The 23,812-nt window shown below is 39.2% G+C and overlaps 1 protein-coding gene across 5 annotated transcripts in view; it reads right to left on the bottom strand.

Moving 5' to 3' along the window:
* The window catches only part of KYNU (kynureninase), a 59,656-nt gene that overhangs the window by 6,694 nt on the left and 29,150 nt on the right, over window positions 1-23,812 (bottom strand). For all 5 annotated transcript variants that reach the window (XM_030018638.2, XM_041124519.1, XM_030018630.2 and 2 more), the window contains 3 exons: window positions 18,508-18,606; window positions 17,675-17,748; window positions 325-377 (listed from right to left, as the gene is read on the bottom strand). In XM_030018638.2, the coding sequence (XP_029874498.1) occupies window positions 325-377; window positions 17,675-17,748; window positions 18,508-18,606 (226 nt within the window). The remainder of the gene's footprint in view (window positions 1-324; window positions 378-17,674; window positions 17,749-18,507; window positions 18,607-23,812) is intronic.

Raw genomic sequence — 23,812 nt, 5'->3', positions numbered from 1 at the left:
CCTCGCTCCTCAGAGACTTACGAGTTTAATTCACTGAGATAATTTGAAAGTTTCATCCATATTCTATATCTGCAGTTTGAAGGTATTATTTCAGCAAAATGTCTAGAAGCAGTCAGACCCATATGCCCAGAGACCAAATTTATTCCCACATTTATTTTGTTAACTCCATTGCATTACATATTTGGGATGAGTTTAGTTTAATACCTTTAACATCAGTGATGGAATGCAAAGTTCTATCTTTTCTACTCAAACTACTATAAAAGTGAAGTTGGTTATACATATATACACCAAATAAGATAAAATAGAAAGTGTAGCAATACATACTGTTTTCCATGAGGAATCGTGTTTTGAAGTCATGACCCCACCAGCCAATTAGCCTAAGATTTTTTTAAAGAAAGTAAATTAATAGCTATCTTGGTATAATATCTTTTAATTAGATTTGAGAGTTAAGAAATATATAAGTAAGATTAAGAAATATATACATTTCTAACAATACATTGTATTTCTAATGACATAAAAATGCAATAAATTCTATAAATAGCTGGCACTAAAACCTTAATATTACTATTTGGGAATTTCTCTTTAACTACTAATGATAAAATGGACCACATCTTTCAATTAACTATTGATTTCTAACAATATCCATTTTGTCTGAATTCATTTCACAAAATGAAAAATAGAATGGAAATATTTCCACTGTTTTGTTCCAAGGCATTAAATTCAAACCTCCATACCCCCCCCCCCCTTAAACTTAATTTAATGAATGTTGAAAGCTAAAAGGTGTTATAAAATCTGACTTAGTTTCACCAAGAAAAGGGGTTAGAGATGGACAGCAGACAGACAAACAGAACCTCAGAAGAAGGATTGTGCAAGCATTGCCTTTTCCTTACTATGAGGCAGCAGTGTGAATTCTGAGTAAACTTTTCTTCTCCTGAACCGAACTTATTATTCAAAAAACCTTCTTTAAAATGAACACCAAACCAGTTTAATCCAAAAATTATTTTTTTAAGATCATCTCCAGAGAAAAAAATAATAATTAAAGAGCAATTACTTTGAAAATAATTCATCCGAGCTTGTACATTAAGTTGACAATGCATTTTTAACCCATATTTGCTGAAAAATATGCTCAAGGACATAGCTATAAACAGTTTTCCAAAGCAGCTGGATGCACTGGATCACCTAGTGCCCAAGGCACCACAGATAAAGTCAATATTGCAAAATCAAGCAGTCTTTTCCCACCTCCCTTGGTTTCTCTACTTCTTAACTCAGTACATGGTAATATCAGTGACTAATAATGCCAGTACTACTTGAAATTTCCCATGTATCAATGTTATTACAATATTAGGAAGTCAACGCCGCAGACTCCTTCCTGACCTTCTAAGGTCTCCAGGACTGGATATATTGAACACCATTTCTTCCAAGGCTTTGCTCAGTTTTCTCTGTGCTAGGTAGTAGAGTTGTTAGGCTGGCAATTGGTAATAGTAATAGTAAAATTAAAAAAACAAAAAACAAAAAAACAAAAAAAAAACCTATAAGTAAAACTCACGGTAGGTTGGCCTTCCTAGAAGTAAACAAGGAAAAACAGTCATTGCCCCTCTCTAAAGCAGGAGCGCTTCCTTGCAGTATGCTTAAAAGAGCTTAGTTCTGCAGAATTAAGACCACGTTTGAGTTAAAAACTTGTTATATGAATACCGCATAGTGTAAAATAAAGTACTTTGTATTTCTGTATAACAACATAGGTTTTATGTTTACTTCCATGAAAGGCTCTGAGCTGCATCCAAACATAGTGTATACAAAAAAAAGCATGCTTTTTTCTTTATTGCTGCATGATGTTTTTATTATTCTAAGACCCATGAAAATCAATAGTGCAATATACATTCATTTTAAATGAGATATTACATTGCCAAAATGAATATACCCCAAATAAAGTATAATGCAGCTTCTGCCCAAGTGACTCAGTTACTGATGCCTTGAATCATAAAAGATATTCCAGCTATTTAATATGAACTGTGTAATATATAGAGAACATTTTACTATAAACCCTGAATACTGTATGTTTCTACAACATAGTATTAATGTCAATGGCACACACATTCCATGAATTCCAAAAGTTTTAAAGAGGAAAAAAAAATCCATGGGAAATACAGCATTTGGACTATTAGTCTATAGCAAGGAGAAAACAATACTATGTTCTATTTGGACCACGTCCTAAAGTCAAAGACACAATAAACACCATATTACCCAGATAGAGCCTGATGAAAAGCACTCTGGTTGCATTTTGAATGCTCAAAACTTGCTAACTCTGAAGCTGGCTTAAAACCAGATCTCTGCTGCAGCACCACATTTGCAACTTGGAAACTGAAATTTCAGAACTTTTCCAAAATGACAGAATGAAGGATTTTTTTAAAGACAGTTTTAGCTGTCTTACCCCTTCCTACCATAACTTTGACAATTTGCTTTTTCTTTTTTTTTTTTTCTTTTTTTTTTCCCCTCATTTTTGGCTGTTCTAGAACTTCAGAGGTGTCACTACAGGATGTGCACTTTGAGGCAGCTCTGGTCCTACACTCTCATTGATCTAATGGTCCATATGGACGTCACATTATTTGACATTTAAGTTGACAGGCTTCAAAGTGTGGAAATTAACAAAATCTTTACAAATTAGCAATTTGCTGTTTACAATTTTCTGTGAAAATTTTGAAATGAAGGTTGCCACTGCTATGCCAAATTTCAACCTGTTATGATGGGAAATAGCTAAGGTGTTAAACCCCAAACATAAGGCTTTATAAATGCTCGCTAAAAATAATAGGCAATAAAACTGCACATTAAGATACTGCAGTAAAATTTCTTATTAAGGAGTTGTTGCTCTGCATGCAAAATGAGTATTTGGAAATGCAGTCACCATTTTGACTATTCCTGCTTCAAAAACAAAGGCACCAAGATCTAAATTGATTTTGAATTCCAAACCATAATCTTTGCAGAGTGCATAATGTGGAAGACTCTGAAAAGCCTTGTATGATGTGCTTGTGTTTAAAAACACCTTAAACTTGTTAGTAACAGGACTTTAGAGTTACATCCTTTTCATTGTAGATAAAACCCATTCTGCCAGTCCCAGGTACCCGCAGCCTCCCAAGGCTGCTCTATGGCTAACATCCCTCCCTGCAGTAGCAAAAGTGTACGTGAAACCCCTTGCAATCATGACAAAAAGGACAGTAAATTAGCACTGAATCAGCTGTGGGTTTTTCTGTGAGGTGTGCGTGTTCTTACAAACCCACTTCTATAAGAAAATCACTTTTTAAATAGATAACACATTGTTCTATTTTATGCCTCAAATAAAACCCGTGTCCTCGTGGTTTGGTAATGCTGAGACTTTCCCAGGGAATTCTGCAGCTTTCCAGTCTATGCAGAGAACTAGTTTTTAAGTGTGCCACATAAAATTTAAAGCAAACTGTTACTAGCTCAATTTCATGAAACAAGTAGGCATATAATGAAATATTGCTGAAAGGTATTCAGATTCCTTATTTTTACCCCCAAAATGTTCTCTTATTTTACAAATCAATGAACAAAGATTTGCTGGGTTGGAAAATGACTCCAGAAAGGAACAGTATCCTCTCATTTAGTCATACTCTCTTTAAGTGCATTTACACCAGGGAACAATCCCTTCAGTAAGTATTTTTATTTAGCTCATTTTCCTCCTTCATATCTGTCTGCATTAGACTGAAGCGCTGGTTGTTCGTAACTTGAGTCATCTCGTTTGTAGTTGCGTTAATGATGCAAGAGTGCGGGATATAATGATCATGATGTATGTGCAGTGTAAACATCAAAGAAGATCCAGTTAAAGAACACAGAAAAAATACAAAAAAATTCTTTTGACCTTTGCTTCGAAGTTACAGATGATCATGCTACTCATTTATAATTTACAGCCTGAAGCAACACGGGTCTCATTTCCCTTCTTGGCAAGAAAAAAAAAAGAAACTCTTGAGTAGTGATACAGAAAACAGGGAAATACTATTAATGTGGCCCAACTTTTACAATCCAGAGCAATGCACTGGAAGTATCCTGTCATTATATTGTGTGAGAAATAATTTCATGTCCGTGAGAAAGCATGTTGAAAAGCTACAACAGGAATGCAGTGCGAAATTAGTAATACTTTATAGTACACTAGCCAGCTTCACTGAGCATGGAACAGTTTGTCTTCTCTCCGTTATCAGGTCACAACGCTATCTAGAAATTTAATATTCATTACTTAGTTTATATCTATATTAGGAGCATATACCAGCAAAGCATGCTATGTTTATGGAACCATGGATTAAGCTAAATCATAGGCAATTTGGGGGCAGACTCTGTCCGCAAAGCAGCTGATGTAGCTGCTGGGTGCCAGCTGAGCTTTTCATTGAGACATCGCTTTATTTTTGCAAAAACATCCAGGTGTTGGCAAGATTTGTTTGAGTTTTCATGCTACTGTTCTAGCTATGAGTAAGAATCAGCTTTGAGGAGTTAATGAGACCTCTCCCTGCTCCCAAATTTTGTTACACAGAACTGAGGCAGATATTGTGCTATGTCTGCAAAGGCAGCTTTGTGCACGAAAAGGAATGAAAGGGCCAACAGTAATCGTTAAGCTCAGTTTTTTGCAGTCCTATATGTCCATGACACAACTGGCTGGTTGAAGAGCACATCCATTCCCTGTGCTTATGTCCCATGAGACCCTCAAGACCTATAACAGACAACCAAGAGGCACAGCGCAGTGTCACAAGTTTAGAGAACAGACGTTAACTATGTCACCAATATCACTCTATTAGCAGAAAATGTGTTAAATAAACAACCCATGGGGTCTTAGGAATTAGAGTACAAAAGAATACAGAACGCCTGGAGGCTGGAGCCAGCCTGAAGCTAGGAACAAACTACATCTGACCTCAGTCACGGCCATTCGACCATGTTTGATCAGCATCCTGCTGCCTGGGAGAACGTGGTGGTACCACACCACTGGTGCCACTTCCAAAGTCCAGCTCTGCCCAGCTTTCATGTTTCAAAAGGCAGGTTAAAAAATAAAAAAAAAAAAAAACAAACCAAAACCAATGATACAGTCAGCTCCCAAAGACCAAAATTATTCCTTAACGTGCTTTACATCTGTATATGAATCTCCAGCTCAAGTGAAAGTTTAATTCCAGATCTCGAGGTGTGTTTCTCCAGTGTCCTGGGCTCCATGTAGCACAACACGGATAGAAAAAGTAGCCAGGACTCAGGTCCTGAGCAGGAGCATCTCCTAATTTTGCTGCACTCAAAGGGCAATCCCTGAAGCCAAACTCATATAAACAGTTGTATCGGTCCCTCAAAGCCACCTTACTCTCACCCAGATTTACAAACAGGTCTCCACAAATTCTGAGCATGGACCTGATCACCAGGCTCAACAGCTGGGGCACAGTCTTTGCATTCTACTCCGCATTAATTTTATTGTAGTTCTCTAACTGCAATTTTTTAATATGTTTTAATTTCATTTTTATTGCATTAATTTTATTGCAAGCACATGAGCATGATTATGCTGCTTTAGTTTCAATGCCAAAATTCAGAATAAATAGCAAGAATGACACACACACACACATACATCGCCCACCCCCCACCAAGAAAACAGACAAAACTGCTCATTGCTTTACACAGCATATTTTTGGCTCACTGACTAGAGTTTGAGAAGGAGTTTCAATTTTCTTTGCTATCACAGACTTGTCTGATCATGGATGAGTCATTTAGTCTTTCCATGCCTCAAGCCCTCATCTCTAGAAATGCTGCTTAGTACTGCCCTAACTCTCCGGTGAGTGGTGAGAATATATTTCTTAAAATGTTTTCACATCCTTAGTAATGAGGACCATGTGAGAATGGAGAAAAAGATTTCCTTGGAGTATCTTTTACTGGATTTTTTGAAATACAGATAGGGAAAGGGGATTTGGAGGTAATGGCTAATGCCACTGATTTTTTTTTTTTCCCCTCCTCTCAGCCTTTCCCCAAATTATCCTTCCCAGGCTCAAAAGTTGTTTCCAGCATTAGGTTTCTGTTGAGTTCAGAATTTAGTATTTTTCTTGATCCATGTCATCTAACTGGCACTTATGTCAAGGAAAAAAAAAAAAATTAAAAAAAATCAATATTTATATTGCTTAATTCCACACGTCTGTGCTGAAACAAAACTGAACCCCAAGGGGATGGACAATGTTATTCCACTGCAACGCCATCCTCTCTGTACTGGGCACCACAGCAAGGTCCTGCTCTGACCCAGGGCTCCCCTGCTGACAGCTCACTGGAAGGAAGAAAAATATTTCAAACCATATTTAGTGTGGTCACGAGGAGTCTGTTTAATCAAAACAAAGAGTAATTGAAGAGTGACTCCCAGTTTCATCCCTGAAATGCAGAATTCAAAGATTTTAACCCTCCTGTCTAGGTGAAATTCTTCATATACTGTGACACTGTTGGTTATGGAGTGTACTTCATAGCGTATATATATATGGGCCAGGATTTGCATGGGGGATTAAAGGAGTTAGCAGCTAGCCCCTGTTAGACTTTAGCAATATTTGGAAACCTAACTCTCACTGTCTCCTTCAGAAAACCTTGCCAAGATTGCCAGAAGCTATATTTAAAGCTTTTTTTTTTTTCTTCCCTCATATCTATTTAGATATCCTTTATCCCAAATGGTAAGATTGGACTTCTTTCATTATTCTCTTCTGTGCAACGTCTGTTGTTAATTTTAAGTAGGATCTGTTGTTAGAATTTGAAAAGCTTTTGAAGCCCAGGTAATTATTAGCCTCAGACTTCTGTAGTTTTGGACTTGCACATAGTCTGATGGTTTTCTTACCCTTTTTAACTTCTTACAAATGTTTCCTAATTATTAAGCATATGTGACTTGTGAGCAATGCCATACATTATTAATGGGCCAGTTTCTTAGAACTCAGTGGAAAAAATCAAAACTCCTTACGAAAAGTTGCTACTGTGAAAGTAGTAACTTTTCATATTTAATATCACTGAGGCTTTACTTTGTCAAAAGACCAAAGTAATATAATTGTATTAGAGGCTAATAGCGTGACATTTTTCTTCTGTTAAATAGCTTGCATTTTCAGTACCATCTAAAATGAAGACATTTTTTCTCCTCTATTTTGAGGCTTGTCTTGGTTAAAAAATAGCTAAATTCACATTCTGCCTAGCAGCAAATTTTAACAACAAAGAACAAAATCCTGAAAACGGTTTCATAATCTAAACGGTGGCACTTACTTAACTATGCAACTGCGGCTGGTGAAATTAAGAAATCTCTAGGTTTAAGTAATCATCCCTTTTCCAAAAGTAGCTGGGCAGCTCTCAGCTCCCTGAGCTTCACTGTTCTCTGAGGTGGGGAATTTAATGCAACTGTTGCCACAATTAGAGAGACTCTTGGGTGAAAAACCGAGGCTGTTTGGTCAATCAAGTGCAAGGTGATTTAGAGCGGATAGGTATTTGAAGATAGAGGGTACACACGCTCTTCTTGAATTGATTTTTTCCTTGTTAGTCTTTTAGACTCAACACAAGTGGGAATACACCAATTTCAACATGTCCCTCCATATTACCCCTCCAGGTCAAAACAAAAGGAGATTGAGTTCACTTCTGTAGCAGGAAACAAGTTGCTGTGATCAGGGCATGAGAAAGAGAAATGGCTGCAATGCTGCGAATCCAATCAGGGCCCCTTGGAGTCGCACAGAGCTCTCCGCCAAACCTCTAAGGCGCTTGCGATGAGGGATGATAATTTCATTCGCCATGATCAGGCAAAAGAAAGGTATGATCAAGCGGCAGACAGAATTGGAGCCTAAATTAAATCCCGGGAAAAGATCTCTCAAAAAACAACCCCTCTAAGGCTAATGAAGTTGAATTAAAAACTGTTAAATCAGCTTACGAACAACTATTATCACAAAGTGCTCATATATCACTTCCACTAGCCAAATATCAGATATATGAAAAGAGGGAATACAGCCAACAGTATGTTAGCACATTTAGTAAGGGGAAATCGAATATTCTGCCTAACACCAGAAATTAAAAATCAAGCAGGGAGCCAATTTACTCATAGAGATATTAATAAAGTTCTCAGCGATTTTTATAAAGTATTGAATAGTTCCCAATTATATTATGGTGATAAAAAAAGCATATTACATTCTTTGAGAATTCAGTAATTTTTTTCTAGGCTGTTTCAAATAGATTAAATTAAATGAGAAGCAAAAGCAACAATCCCTCCTAGAGCTACTTTTAAATGTGAATTTTGACTTAAAGGAGACTTGGACAGTTTTGATTGCCATGATGCTTTTACTGAACTATACAGTCTCCTCAATCCCTTGAATGAATCTTTGAGGGGATGATATCTAGATGGATTTCTAAATAATATATGTAGCTGACTGAAGTATAATATAAAAATTTTAAGGTCTGGGAAGTTGCGCTTCCTCGAGTCTTTGTTGTTTTTGACTACAGTAATCACAATATTAATGCAAGACCTTTATCATACTAGAATCCTTATTAGCTAAAATGTAAGAGTTATCACCTCTGCTCTTTGCCTGAAACAAGAAGCAAACCACATTAGATGAGATTTTTTTAATTTTTTTTTTTTTAATGTCAGTGGCTGGAACTAATTGAATTCAAAGTTCTAAGTGCCAGCAGAGTTGCCACAGAATCTAGTAGTTGTGTTACAAAACATTTACTAACACTAAGTGATATTCAAGGAGAAAAGAACTCAAATGGAGTTTATTGAGCTGAAGTCTAAGACATGAAATCATTAAGGGAGAACAGAAATGGGCATCTTTCAAAGTTATTTTAAAGAGCCTCTCATCAAAAAGTTGAAATTTCATCCATCACTAGAGAACATGACAGAAATATGACTTAGGCATCTTTCTTTACAGGGCTGCAGTTGCCGTAATTTTCAGTAGCACATAAACTACCAGTATTTTGGGCCCTAAAATGTTTGACACGAGGTCAAATATTAGACACAAGGTCCAACACTGGTTTCAGGAACCCCCAAGCTCTTCCCACTGCAGAAAGAGGTGAGAAGCCATCAGATAAGGACAGGGTTATTCTCGTGTCACAAACTAACCGTACCTGCAACACTGACCACCAACACACACTGACCAAACCTCTCTGCACTTGCTTACAATGAGTTGCCAGAAAGTCAAGTCAGAAAACTGTCAATGAAAACAGAGGAATGCTGAAAAAATAGATTAAGTTAGGAAATTACTAGATTTTTGCTCAATAAACTGTACCCAGCTAAAGAAATTAATAAATTTAATAAATTTTTCACTTTGAGAAGCTGGTTTTCATGCCATGGGACAGAAAGAACCTACAAGGTTCCCAAAATAGTTGCATTGGTGTGATTAGGTCCCCGATTTGATTCCATGCCAACTGAGAAACTAGGAGAAGGAAGGGGAAGAGAAAAGCATACAGTGTCCTTCCCAGCATCTCACTGGAAACTGCTCTTCAGACACTTGCATGAGCTCTATATTGCTGTAGCTGCCCTATAGTTGCCACACAGGAGAAGGCAGCAAGATGCAACTGCCTGCAAGCACTGCCAACAATTTCAATGACAAATGAGGAGTAGTGACTGTGATAGTAAGAATTTTCCGTCAGCAACAAACAGCTGTGAAAATAAATTTTTCATAAATGGAAAGTGAGAGGAAGGATGGCTTAAAGCAAGTGGGCAAGAAGAAACAATATATGTCATGAAGGTCTCTAAGAAGCTCCTGACTTAAAGATGGGTGGAGATGGGCAAGAAGTAAAGGACAGCACGCTGTGGACTTCCTTTGCTGGACTTACCAAGAAAGGAGGTGGCGTGGGAGCAAAAGAAATTATCTAGCTTGCCCGCAACAATGGTGAAGACAAAATAGATTTTACTAAGGGAGCCCAAGGAAAAAGGAAAATATGAAGAGGTATGGCCTGGTGAGACCACCTTCTCCTGGCTGGGCGCTGGAGAGATGAAGATTCAGCCAGGAAAAAGAGGGGGTGCAAGGACCAGAAGCCCCATGAGCAAGTGGAAACAAATAAGCACAAGTGGTAATCCAAGCAAAAAAAAAAAAAAACCAAAAAAAAAAACCCCACACAATCCCGCCGGTGCACACATGCAGAATACCAACTTTGCAAGAAATGAAGAGGCTGAATTATTTCCTTAACCTGGGCAACGACCTTCCAATTACCTTTAAAAATGCTTATGGTTTGAATCAGGTGCCAGCTGTGATATGAATCACAACATGAGCTGTATGCGTGATCCCAGAGCTGCGGCTAAAGCCAGAGAGGTATTCAGCCAGGACAGGGACACGAATAGGTCTGGGAGACATGCAGTGCAGGAGACCCCATCTGAACCGGTAACTGACAATTACAGGAATATACTCCAGGGGACATAAATGGAGGAAAAAAAAAAGAAAAAAAGGTAACTGTATTAATGGCACAAAAGCATAATGGCTGTTGCTGGTACTTACAGCTTAGAGTAATTTCAAGGCATACCATGATCTCAAAGCACATTCAGTAAGGAAAAATTAGAAACAATTCCCCACTGTGGGCTAATGAACTAATACAAAAGCATGAGCAAATCTCATTTTTAGAGGACATGTGTAGACTACAGCCTTAATTGAGAATCTTAGGAGGAAAGCTTCATAGAAAGTACCAAAAGTGGGAATCTGAAGTAGAAAAAGTGAAAAATGATCAAATACTGAAAGTGAGTCAACATCTAGTAGGAAATCTCAAATGCAAAAGAGCATTAGCTCCAGCACATTTCTGCATAGAGGTAAGCAAGCGCTTAGTGGAAACAGAATAAGATTTACTTGATGTTTTTTGTTGAAAATAAACTTTTTTGGCCCTAAGAAAGAAAGGTTCTGTGAAGTGGATGTAGAAATATACAGATTAAGAGATAAGCATAAGAGGGGAGATAACATCTCTCCCTGTGACTCATTAAAAAGGTAGGCAAAGAACTTTTTCTTTCCATTTTGTTAGAGGTGTGTGACACCAGCTCGAGTGTTGCGTATCTAGAAGTTCATTCAGCAGGAAGGAAACAAACTCACTGCCTTCTCTTATTGGGAAAAATCAAGACACAGCAAAGCGCTTTCGAAACTACCTGTCTCAAAGTGGAGAACTGAGGCACAAAGAGCAGGCAGCTAACAACACATGTCTTTTGAAGTGTGGGGAAAAAAAAAAAAAAAAAAATCACAGCAACCATGCAGACTCCGAGGAGACCCCCAGGATCTTTTCCTTGCTAGTTAACAGGGATGCAAGAGTTACCCCCCAGGCTACATTCACCTTTCCATCAGGCTAAGCCTGTTGGGTTCCTTTCATGTGTTCAAGCACTTGTGTCATACACCATCTGATGAGAAAAGCTAGAGGCGGCAGATTGGAAACTGCATCCGCAAAAAACGCAGCAACCTCCCTCTCATTTCCAAGGCTGGGAGTGGGAAAGGGCCATGACGGAGCAGACTAAGTGGTGTATGTCCCATCGGTGTGGTCCACGAGGAGACATGCATGAGAAATTTGAATCTGCTCAGATCTAACATGGAGAATCACTAGTTTAGTGACTGCTGAAGAATGAAAACCATTAAAGATCTATTACAAGAATTTGACTAGCCTCGGCCTTAAAATAAAAATTATTAAAAAAAAAAAAAAAAAAAAAAAAAAAAGGCTGTGACAAGCATCATGCTTTAAATGAAATTTCTTCATATTGCTGGTGGAGTTTTGGACAAAAGAAAAAGTAAGTTGTTGGGCAAAGATTTAAATATACATAAAGTCCCCAAATCTGCCCCCAAGATATCTGCAGCCAAACACATCCATGCTATAACTACTATTGTGGAGAAAATATGACTCATGGAAGCTAAGTGCTTTTCTCTACTTGTTTATCTCCACTTATCCCCGCATTTTGATGCCTTGATAACAGGCATGAAAAACAGGAATCAGTCCAGCACCGGGCTTTTTGAAAAGACTACTTCATATATTTGAGAAATTTTACAGGAACCATGTCTCTATTTTTCTACATGCTCCATTTTAAGGTTTGAGTTTTCAGAACTGAGAGTGTCCAGGTAGCATGGGAGTACACACAGGGAACGAAAAACAGCACACTACTTTCACACTCACTCCAACTACCCTATAGGTGACGCAGACTTGATATACATTTACTCCTACATAGTCCCGTGAGTTTACAAGGAGGCATACAGCTCCTCTCAAACACCTTAAAATCTAACCAGGGCAAAGATGACAAAACATAGGGGAAGACCTTCAGGGAGGAAAGAATGAGAAGATTATTTATAATGAGAAAAGCAGCAAGATTGTTTAAAGATACAGCTTAATTACAAGGGAGGATTTGAAGGAAGATAGAGAGAAAATGCGTGACAGAGAACAAGGAGACAATCATGGGAGTCACATAAAAGGATGTACAGAGCTGAAGAAATAAGAATGGGAATAGATGATGTGAGTGCACATTAACCTCTCTCTTTTTTTCTCCCAGAGACTCACTCCAAAGTTAAAAAATGCTCTTGGATATTTGCCATTCAGTTGGTGAATCCGAGAACACACCCCTGCAGGCCCATCATGGCTCTAGATTGGCCTAATAAATCACTTGTCCCAAGACAATGCAATTAAGCCTAATTAGCCGATGCCTTTATTCCTAAACAGTCTCTTCCCAAGGGAGCCTTTAACTTTTGGTTTCTAAATTAGCTCAAGGAGCTAAATTGCTCTCATCTCCTTGGCAAAGGAATAGTTCATTTCTACCTTAGTACAGGATACTTTATGCACCCGGGGGACACGTGTTGCGCTCCACGAATAGTTTATCCATACATTAGTCCACAATTTGAGTCCACTAGGACTAGTGAAAAACCCTTCTGGAAACAGCAGCATGTACACTTCCATCCATGACCACTGACTTTCCACCTTGCTGCCGTCGGCACAGCTCCCTGGCAGTCTCTACTACATTGCTTCCCCAGATCGTCTCCGTGGCCGGGCCAGGGTGCTCTGTTCTGCTAAAACTTTCAGTAGTGCTGAGATACTCAGAGCTCAGAGACTCCAAGGGTCAGTGAGAACCGGACCACCTTAGCCTATTATTCCAAGAAGTATTTTAAACAAGAGCAGCTTTAGTTCGTTCCGATACAATAGATATAAAACAACCTTCCCGACCTTTTTGTGACGGTCCTTTGCTCCCAACTCACATTGCTCCAAAACTACATTATTTTCAGCAGTTTCACAGAAGGTTCAGCCACTTAGTTTGGGGATTATGTGGCTCTAATTCAAACAGGAGTGATGTGGTATCTCCTCATAGATCAAGAAAATAACTAAAGAAAAACTCAGCTGGAGCTACCAACACTGGAAGGGGTTGAGCAACCTTTTGCAAAACAAAGTTACTGGGCAGAGAGGGTCTGCACGGCAGCAGGGTGGGGACCCAGAGCACCTGGGAAAAATGGGAAGGGGGACATGTATGGAGCTGAATTAACGTATTTTTGTTTATCTCATGCCAGGGTAAAAGTTCACTCATCAAAATCTGTGCAGGTGTCTATAAAGAAGTAGCGGGAAGCCATTTGTACTCTGGCATTTTCATTGAAATCAAGACGCCGAAAAAGCAAGTGATCTAAGAGAAAGGGTTGATATCTCACCTCTGCCTATGAAGAAAGTGTCTGAAGATACCTCGTGTTTCTCAAAGCTAGTATGAAATAGTTACCTTTCTGTTTCTTGTTCTTTGATACTTTTTCTTATCCTATAGTAAAAGCCGACACGCTCTTTGGACATCAGCTGCTTCCTGCACATACAGCATTTCTTCACATCACACAAACTTTTTATTTTTAAACTCTACCTGCTGCTAGTCTGTGCTAAAGTTAAGTCTTAATAAATCCTTTCATTTTAAACACTAGACTGTGTGCAGTTTTCATTTAATCTTCTGCCAAGGCTTATCTATTATTCTCCTGGCTGCTTTACATACATTTATTTCCCTTTCATCTCTTTAAGTTGTGTCTTACTTTTTCTTACAGGGATTTGACTCGGACTCTTTTTCTTCTCCTATCTCAGGACTCTGCGAGTTTGTCCCCTCCTGTCCCTTATGCCTGCTGACTGCACATTTACAGCTGCAGATACTCCGCTGTGAACACCTGACGTCTCCTGTACCTTCTATCCCAGGTGCTCACAAACATTCACATTTTGTTATAGATAACTTGCTTGGTAGATTTTAGTTATCCTTCTTTTTATAAACGGAGAAATTGAGAAACAGGGGAAAGGAAAAAAAAAAAAAAAAAAAAACGAAACAAAAACACCCAACACTTTTCTGGAGCCCCAACAGGTAGTCAAGCAAAATTTCAGTATTAGTCGGTCACCTTAGCGCTCTCTGTGCCTTGGAAACCTCGCCTCCACAACATAACTGCATTTATGTGGAAAGCTGGTGGCACAGGATCAGCCTGCACTGACCAAACAGTTTCAGTAGTGTTTCACAGCTCTGCTCTGTTCAGGTCTTCTTTTATTTGAAACCTTCCCATAGAGAAATCACTCTAGCACAATTAGCCAAGAATATATTGCATTGTGATATATAGGGCAGGTATTAAAAAAGCTATTTGAGTATTAAAAGACTTCAAAGGAGGTGAGATCATGGGAGAATAGGGATAGATTGGACCCATATATGTCAGACTGATTCAGTTTTACTGCTCTAGGAAGAAAGATAGGGGACTAGCAAAGGACTACCCAACATACTCGGGTACAGATGTTAATTAAGATGGTAACAACATGTAACTTTTAGACCCATGGCCCTTGCAGTGAATTAGAGAACTATCCCTGGCTAAGGCAGGGAGTGCAGGACAGTGTTTGCAGTGACACAAAACAAGAAAGGGACATACAAGTCTGTGTTGTCTGTAGCCTCCATCTGCCAGCCATCAGACCTAAGGATCAAACCTTGCTCTTAGGCATAAATCCTTTGCCAAGTTAGTGAACTACCAACTTTTAAAAATCTTGTGGGAAGCTTGCATATCCATAAAGAGGAGAGGTGGGACTGGTGTTGCCTTTTGGCTGCTGGGACGTGCCGCGATATTGCTGAATAACACCAGTTTGGGGTTGCGTAGGTTTGCAGTTGGGCTGCCACAACCTCGGTCTGGAGACTCAAAGCAGAAAGCGGTTTCGGCATGGCCCTAGCTGCTGGCGGTAAGGCTATTAAATAAATTAATTGTCTCTTGAGTTGCATTTTAAGAGAAAGCAGCAGCAAGTAAGTGTTTTGCTGTCCAGGGAGAGGGCTCTGGATGGAGCAGCACCACAGGGAGCAGCTGGAGGGGAACGCAGTTTCTAAAATGCGAGCGCCTATTTGCTTACGCTGCTCTTATTAGCGGGACTCTGGGCATGGACAAAAAGCATACTCACAAAATTAAGGGAAGCTAAAACAAAATACCTAAGTGCCTTTGGTGATGGGCAGTAGCTGGGCTTCGGGATTTAAAATTAAAGTTTGGGATTGAGCTGTTTCATTTTCAATAAACACCTAAATCCTTTTTGTCCCAGCCTCAGTCGGTAACAGGCAAAGGCACTTGGCAAACGTTCTGGGTCTGCCTCTCTGAATTATGGTCAGAACACACATTTTTATATTAAAATACAATACATTGTTTCAATATAAAAATAACTACCTAGTCAATAGCTTGCAGAACGTATGAAGGATGAGACAAATTAAAGAAATCTATATAGGTGGGTAAAATGACCTGCGTAATATCAGCCATAAGTTAAAAACAATATTTCAGACAGTCTAAATGACAAAAGGATATCAGCTGGATTGGAATTTAATTACCTGCTTATGTGTGGGCTGAGATGCAAAGAAACAAGTGTTTGGTGCTCCTGTTTTTGAATGAAGTTGTCTGGCCACTGGGTGTCATCCTTGATTCAGATGACAGCCAAAGACTTTCTAGATACAACATAAAACCTGCAACTTCCTGAGCAGTTAAATTCCACTCTATTTGATTGTACAACATACAGCAAATTGCTCTGCATTTAAATCAGCTATAAAATTGAATACTTTGACATAGACAAATTCTCCTTTGTCTCACTGCCTTATTTGGAGCCCTGAAATGGCTGGTTGATGTGGAAAAGAAAGAAAAGTAATGCAATCGGGGCGTATTAGCTACAAACAATCTGATGAGTGATTATCAAATCTCAGGAAATACGAAATAACTATGATTAAATAATGCAAAGGGTCTATGCAGGAAGTTTGGAATTATACCCTTAATTGGGCCCCAGGCTGAAAAAGCTTACTTCATATACGCAATTGTATTTACAACATTCAGTATCCAGATTCAGTACACAAGTTAATGACTATGTATGAAGAAACTGGTTCAGGAAAAACTAATTTAAGCTCTTACCTACAATACCAAGCCAGTACCCTCACAGAAGTTTCAAAATTTCACCAAGGAGGAAAAAAATCCTGAAAGTCCTTGAGATTTTATCCATTCCTCCTATTGCTATTCTGTGATTTCTAGCTGGCCTGCATTTTTTCACTGCTCAGCATCTTCCCAGCTCCCCACAGCCAGGGCCCAGAGGTTTGGCCATAGGAGCAATGCCTGCACCTCCACCTGGCTAACGGGAAAGCAGAAAAAAAAACCAAACAACTTTCCAGAAGTAATATCCAGATATTCGGAATATTTTGGCAGTGTTCACATGCGAGGATCGAATCAGCTCACAACAGGTCATATGTCATCCTAATGAGTTTTCTGTTATGGGTGACTGAGAAGAACTTATCAGCGTTATTTTGTTATCTCCTGGGAGTCTAGACAGTCTGAAACCAGCACATAGTGCAGCGAAGCTGCTTATTATAATTTTATTTCTCTCTGAAAACTGGTTTAGTTTGCCTCCTTCCACCTAAAATAAAAGTAAGTGCCAGCAATTTCTCCAAGCGTTATAGCCAGAAAGAAATGTTTATATTTGTCAGTGCATTAAAAGTATTAATCCTACTGTTCTTAATATACATAGAGTACAGTCATATAACATTTTAAATAACAGTTGTTTTTTTTTTTTTAATGCAGCTAACCTCAGTTGATAGCACAGCTTTTCATGGATTAGACAGTCTTTGAGAACACAGATCTCCGTGTAATGCTTCCTAGCTTTACCAGTGGATATAATTTTAATGAAAACATGCCAGTATTAAAGAGCTATTAGACACAGAGTTGAAATTGTCTTTGATTTTGTTCACCAACCAAAGACTTCAATGATTTTAAAAAATCCATTTTTAAAGGAAGATGTTAAATATTCTCTTTACATGAAACAGTTATCATCAGCATGATTTAGGTTACTTGTTTTTAATATTATAAGCATTCTCTTTTATGATTGTATTTAGTTTAGAACTCATAGCAGACTCCAAGGAGGAAATGTATTTAAGTTGTGAGCATGCACATTAACAGTTTCAAAATTTACTAAAATTAACATAAAATAACCCATCTGACGTTACAAAGTCAGATAACCAAATTACCTAAACTTGCACTACCCTTTCCACTGATGCAATAAGCCGGTAACAAATATTAGCCCAATGAGTGGTTTTTTTGAAGTGAGGAGTTTCTTCTGCACCTATACATACATATATGCATAGACACACATGTCCATAGTCTATGACTAGGAATCTATACACTTTCTCACTTTCAGACGTCAACTCAAATAGAAGATATTTTCCCACTTAAACTTCACAGCACCTTTTATTTGTATATAGTAATATACTTACGCTGGTTTAATACTCTGGGAATGCTTCGCATGAATGTAGGCACCAGCAAGGCCTCCTGCTCCAGAATTTAAATACTACAAAGAATAAATCAACATGTACATGTCATGTTCATTATCTGAAAAATATAGCTTTCCTTCCCTCACCCCGCTCTATAAAACAGACCAATTTTAACATTCTACCACTTAGCATTGTCTCAAAGTGCTGATGTAGGTAAAAGCAGGTATATTTTTTCAGATTGGTTATAAAATATCTTTCTTGGTTTACATGTGATATTTGAAGTCTAACAGAGAAAAGGCTAGAAAACTGAACTACAGCTGAAACAGTCCCATGTCATAATACATACAGCAAAGTCATCAAACAATTCATCTGACTATATCTGTCGATTCTTAATCTCCAGAGAAGTCAAAGGAAGCAAAGATACCTCGTTCTATGATCTGAAATTACTTAAGTTTAGGCAAGAGTATTGTCTTGTTTAGGGAGCACTTAAGAAAATCCTATAGCCGCAAGACCGTCTCAGTGTGGGAAATAAGAGAAGAGCCTCTGATGCTGTGACCACAGAGCAGACTGTGCTTCAGAGCAGACGTTTAACCACCACTAGCATCCAACTCACATCCACAAGACCTTGCAGGTCATTGCCACCATTATCTTTCGGAACCTTTTGTAATAAAGCCACCACCAAAGTCAGCATGCATCTCCTCGTTGTGGCTGGTTCAAAGATTCAGCCAAATCTCGATCAACAGTTCAGGTGCAGTCCTTATTCACCTGACCTGTTTGCTGACCCATCATATAAGTGACATTACGGAAAACAGACTCAAACAATGAATCTATTTTACCTTGTAGGAGCACCAGCAGGCAAAATCTACTCCCCAGTCATGCAAATGAAGCTCTACATTCCCAACAGCATGAGCCAGGTCAAATCCAACAAAACAACCCTGCAGGAAAGAGATAATTAATATACTACTTATCAAGATAATCATCACTATAAAATTATTTTGAAAAAAAAGGTCTTTAGAGCTTTACTCGCTTTCAGTATAGGCATGCTATCAAGTCCCATCTGTTTTGAGTTATTACTAGAAACAAATTTTCTATACCATAGATAGATGTAGAAATCATGAACTGCTTTGTGGGCTTGTCTTCAAGGACACTTGAATACGGTTTAGATTCTGAAGTTTTTTCTCATGCAGGAAAGCGGAATCACTTGAAATAAGCATTCAGAACGAACACGTAATTTCAAACTGTTGTATGGCATGACAAGCTCTGGGCAAAGACAAAATAGTGACGTACATAATGATGCCAGTGACTCATGAACAATTACATTCCACTATAAACTTACACCTAAGCTCCCCCTGACATTTAAACTATGAGGATCTTGCTCTTTGGGAATCCAAATGGGTGAGATAGCAGCCTATGCAACATGTTGATCTTTAAGGACTTTTGTACTTGTCCCTAAAAAGTTACAAAAGCATTTTGTCATTTCTCCGTGAAAAGGGTTGTATTTCTCATAACCACGATTTGCATAGGGCACTGGGGGGGTGGGAAGAAAAGCATATAAGGACCACAGATGTATAGGTCAAAAAGTAGCAGTTTTACACACAAAATAACCACTGGATGGCAGCATTTTTAAACTAAAAAGTTCTTCCACGCGCTGCTATTTATTTAAGTGCAGAGAAATAAAGCTGTCTTTTGTGCCTGGACTACAAATTAAATGCTATTTTGCTTTTAAAACACAAACTGCCTGCTTGCAAGCAGCATGGTAGGAATAAGAGCGAGAGCACAGGCTTCAGAAAAATCAACGTCCAATAATAAAACAAAGGATTTTTTTAACAATCTCTTGCCGTGTCTTGCACAAGGGGAGCCTTAGCCAAATTATTTAAACAGTACTTTGGTATATTTAATCTTCTGTATCAGCTAGATAACAGTTTGAATGAGGCAGCATTTTAAGATGTGACACACTAATTCTAATGGAGGCATTGGTGAAGTTCCCAGCTTGAGAAGTCGCTCCAAAAGGACGTGAAGAAAACTCACTGCCATCGCATTTGCATGATCTAAAGATTGGAATCAAAGTTCTAATAAATAGCCTAGTCTTCACACCCTTGGTGGCTTGTCTTCACAGGGACACGCAGAAGTGAGTTAAGACAAATCAACTGAAATAGCGAAGCTAACGCAGGGGAGCTGAAGCACACTGAATGCCCATGGGAATGCTCTCATTCAGAGATAAAATGGCCTTGGTTCAGAGAAATATAAGCTACAGCAAACTAAAGCCAATCTGCTATTGAATGAGAAGTTTTTCATAGGGTTTTAAGGCATTACCTTCAAAACATCAGTTGACTGGACTTTAACATTTACGGGTATCCCTTTGTACGTGTCCCACACAAACTTTTTTGAAGAATTGCTGTGAGACATTCATTGATTGCAGTGGAAACCAGGAATATAACACGATATGCTGAGAGTCTTGCGGAAAGTATGTATCTGGCAGTACGTTAACAAAATTAAAACAAACAAGCAAACAGTAGTTGCTCATAAAAAAAAAAAAAGCCCATAAGAAATTTAATTCTATGGTAAGTCTTGTGTTGAAATCAGTTGTCCTTTCCCTGTCAGTAAGCGATAAACTCTATAAAAGAATATGTTCAAGCACAAGATAACAAATTAGGACAATACAGTAGATGGGAGGTAGGACGAGACTTCTTAGGACACCTGCAGGTTGCATGCCTTTGCAGTCATGGTACTATAATGAGGCTCCACAGTCACACGTATACCTGTAATCTCAGCGTGCATAAACTTTCCTGGACACCGACACTGGCTGGCAGAGTTGGGCTTGCACCGGCAGCACGCACTCGTAGCCCTCAAACAGGACGGCCACCCATGAGCCATACTCCTGAACTGCTTTAACTGCTCCCCAACACTTTGAAATTGGTTGGTGAATCTTACTGGGCAGTATTTAACTTACTAACGAGGCACAGCCTAAAAATCTGGGTTCAGCACTGGCAGGTTTCCCACATTGTCTCAGAAACACCCACTCGTACCATTTTGTTCAAGTTGTCATCTGCAAGATGGGTGGTACTGGTTTGCTTTCCCTGGGAGGCGTCTGGCACTCGAATCGCACAAACAGCAAATGTTTAGCCACACAGCTTGCATGGAAAAAGTAAAACAAACTGAAACAGCTCTCCCTGCACAAGCCACGCGGAATAAGGGCTGCGTGGGAACGTCGCTTCCCCAGACTAGGGGGAAGAGAGAGCTCTCCATCTGCTCTGGGTGAAGAAGAGGACATGTGCTCTCCCCTGCCTCTTCCGTTTTATTCTAACATCTAAAAGTCATTTCTGCAAAGTGTCTGGGTAGCTGCTGATAACCAGCAGGTAACAACTCAGCATGGACAATGACATTTGGAGAGAGGGAGAGAAATGACAGCTTCACACCGGCAAAGCTGGGACATTTAGAAAGAGAGACAGGAAAAGAAATGAAGATGAAGGACCTTAAAGCTCTTCCTACTGGGACTCAAGAGATTAAAATACTTTACATACGGTACAGAGTCAGTGGAAAGTACAATATAACTTATGAAATGAAAATTGTATTTGAAAGCTAGCGTCTCCTAAAAGTCAGCCATTTCTTCACTTGTGGAAGAATAAAACGACCCAGCCCCCTCCATCCTCTAGACCAAGCACAAAAGCATGAAACAAGGAAAACTGTTACATCCTCTTCAGCTTGCTGATGAGTCTCTTGCACAATACGTAGTAATTTTGATTTATCTGAGAGACCTAAGATGGAAAAATAGCCTGAGGTAATTTTTCAAGCTTAATTTAGTTCATTTAATATTTAATGACTTAATGAAGCTGTCTATGTGCAGAGCTTTCACTCTGGGAGGAATCTTAACGTACGTAGAGAACTTAGGAAATTGGCTTAAAAAATGTAAAAGGAAATCAGTAACTTAATTCATAAATGATTGACCTCGAGAATCCTAGGACATTTTCCAGACCTCCTGAGCTCACAGCTGAAATTTCTAGCCAAGCCCTGATAGGGTACAACACTGCAGGATTTTATTTCAATTGTACATTAAAAGAATTGTTAAGACCATCTGTGTAGGACTTTTCTCTCTGCTACACTGGCTGACAAGTGATTTTTTTGCCTCCTCAAATGACACTTCCACCTTGTATTTTCCCCTTCTGACTTCCTTGCTTGTCAGCTCTCCCCAGCCTATTTTCTGTTCATGAATATGGGATCCTTTACCACCCTTCACCACCAGGAAGGGGAGCCTTGCATTTTTGCTATGAACACGACTTCTCGGGCTTATCCTCTTTTAATATACATTTTAAAGGACTTCCAGCCTTTCTGTGATAATATGTCATGTATAAGACAAACGTTCTAACCACTGCTGGTTTCATCAGGTCCAAAAGCTCTTGAAGGAGATGTGGTCTTTAAGTCCACACACCTACTGTCCTGAAAGCTTGTCAGCCTGGGGACAGGGACTGGTTGGATGCCACCAAATAGAAATTAAGCCCATACACATTATATAGATGCTAATGACTCTGGCTCAGCAGTTTTCTTGTTCTCCTCTAACCCCACAGCAGCTCCCAACATCAGCTCTGACCTGGGAAAAGAGGAGAGGAGCCAATCGCTTTTGAAGATCCAACATTTTGGGCTTTTTGGTAACCAGAAGCTCTGAGTCTAAGAGAAGCAGCAGCATAGAGGTCTACCTCTTACCAATATTAAGACAGCAAACTCTTCATGAATCACTGATTTCATAGCTGTTCAAGTAAATATTTGCCACGTGCGGATGTTTAAGTGTGGTGTAACAGTATGTTACATAGTGGTTTGTGTAAACATATAAACATCACTTAACCCAGGGGGCAGAATCCATAATGTCATTGAGCTGAGTGTATCTGACAGTAGGGAAATAAAACTAGGACTGCTCATGCTTTTCAAGCCTTATGGGTACTCAAGAAGTTCTTCAGGCTGAATTCTTTTTTCTTTTTAAATACATTAATGACATTTTAAGTCATGAATCTACCTAGATCCCAGTCCTACATACTCTAACCACAAAAAGGCTGGCAATTAAATTTCACCTTTTTTTCCTCCCCTTTTGAAAAATCTCTGGAAGAAGAGATTTACTTCAACGTTATAGCGTTTCTAACGTGCATGCGGGTGGAAACAGGCCTCTGACATCTCTCTGTGCCTGCTGGAGTACTGAACTGCTGTCAGAAATGGTTCTCCTCTTCAGTAACACGATACAGCCTGTCTATGAATGTGCGGTGTCTTTGTGTATACCCATGTGGAAGCACATACCCGTGTGTTAATATTATTATTTGCACTAATTTATAGAAATTTTAAGCTGTCTCCACCAAGTCCTGGTTATCTCCTCAGATAATATAAACATCAAATCCATTTTCGCTCCATATTATGAACTCTCAGTGACTGCTTTTCCCCAGAACACAGGTTGTCAGCCACTTTGGGGTGTTTTATAGCTTTCAGTGAAACTGCATCACTTCCACTCATCCGAGCATGTGTCCCACAGTCCAGAGAGCATCTTTAGAGAGGCGGTAAGGCGATAGGCTTTTCTCAGGTTGTTCATATTTACAGTAAAGAAGAAAGATTTCTCTCAGACACCTTTCAGACACACCGCAGAGCAGATTTTGGGGAAGAAGCACTGTAGGCACGTAGGCGTTGGCAGCTGAACAAAAGCTTCGCCGCCGCCAGGAGTGAGAACGAGTAGAACAGTGGGTGGCATCATCCTATTAATAACCTATCTTCCCTTTCAAACGTTTCGGCGTAGCCTTTTGATTATTTGTGGTCAGCAAAGTACTGGAAGACCCTCAAGGAAGGCACCACGAAGGTGTTGCTTTTAGAGCTGCATGTTGCTAATACACAGACCCATTCCCCCCTGCAGCTGACTCTCCCCATTTCTTTTTTCCTTGGGTTTCTGCATCCATGTCAGAAGTCGGTCTTGTTTTGTACTGTGTTCAGGACCAATTTTGTCACCAGGTGCTGCTCTGTGAGAACATGCCTTTTTTATATCCCACGGGCCCTGCACTAGCTCTCACACCTGCTCTGCTCTCCCAGGGGAGACTTTACCATCACTTTCAAGCAGCATAACTTACTCCCTGACCTCCAGAAAAAATTTCCATTGCCAAACATACAGCAACAGAA

The sequence above is a fragment of the Aquila chrysaetos genome, chromosome 6 (genome assembly GCF_900496995.4).
Source record: "Aquila chrysaetos chrysaetos chromosome 6, bAquChr1.4, whole genome shotgun sequence".
NCBI classification, from domain to species: domain Eukaryota; kingdom Metazoa; phylum Chordata; class Aves; order Accipitriformes; family Accipitridae; genus Aquila; species Aquila chrysaetos.
This window is presented reverse-complemented; position numbering and strand designations above follow the sequence as displayed.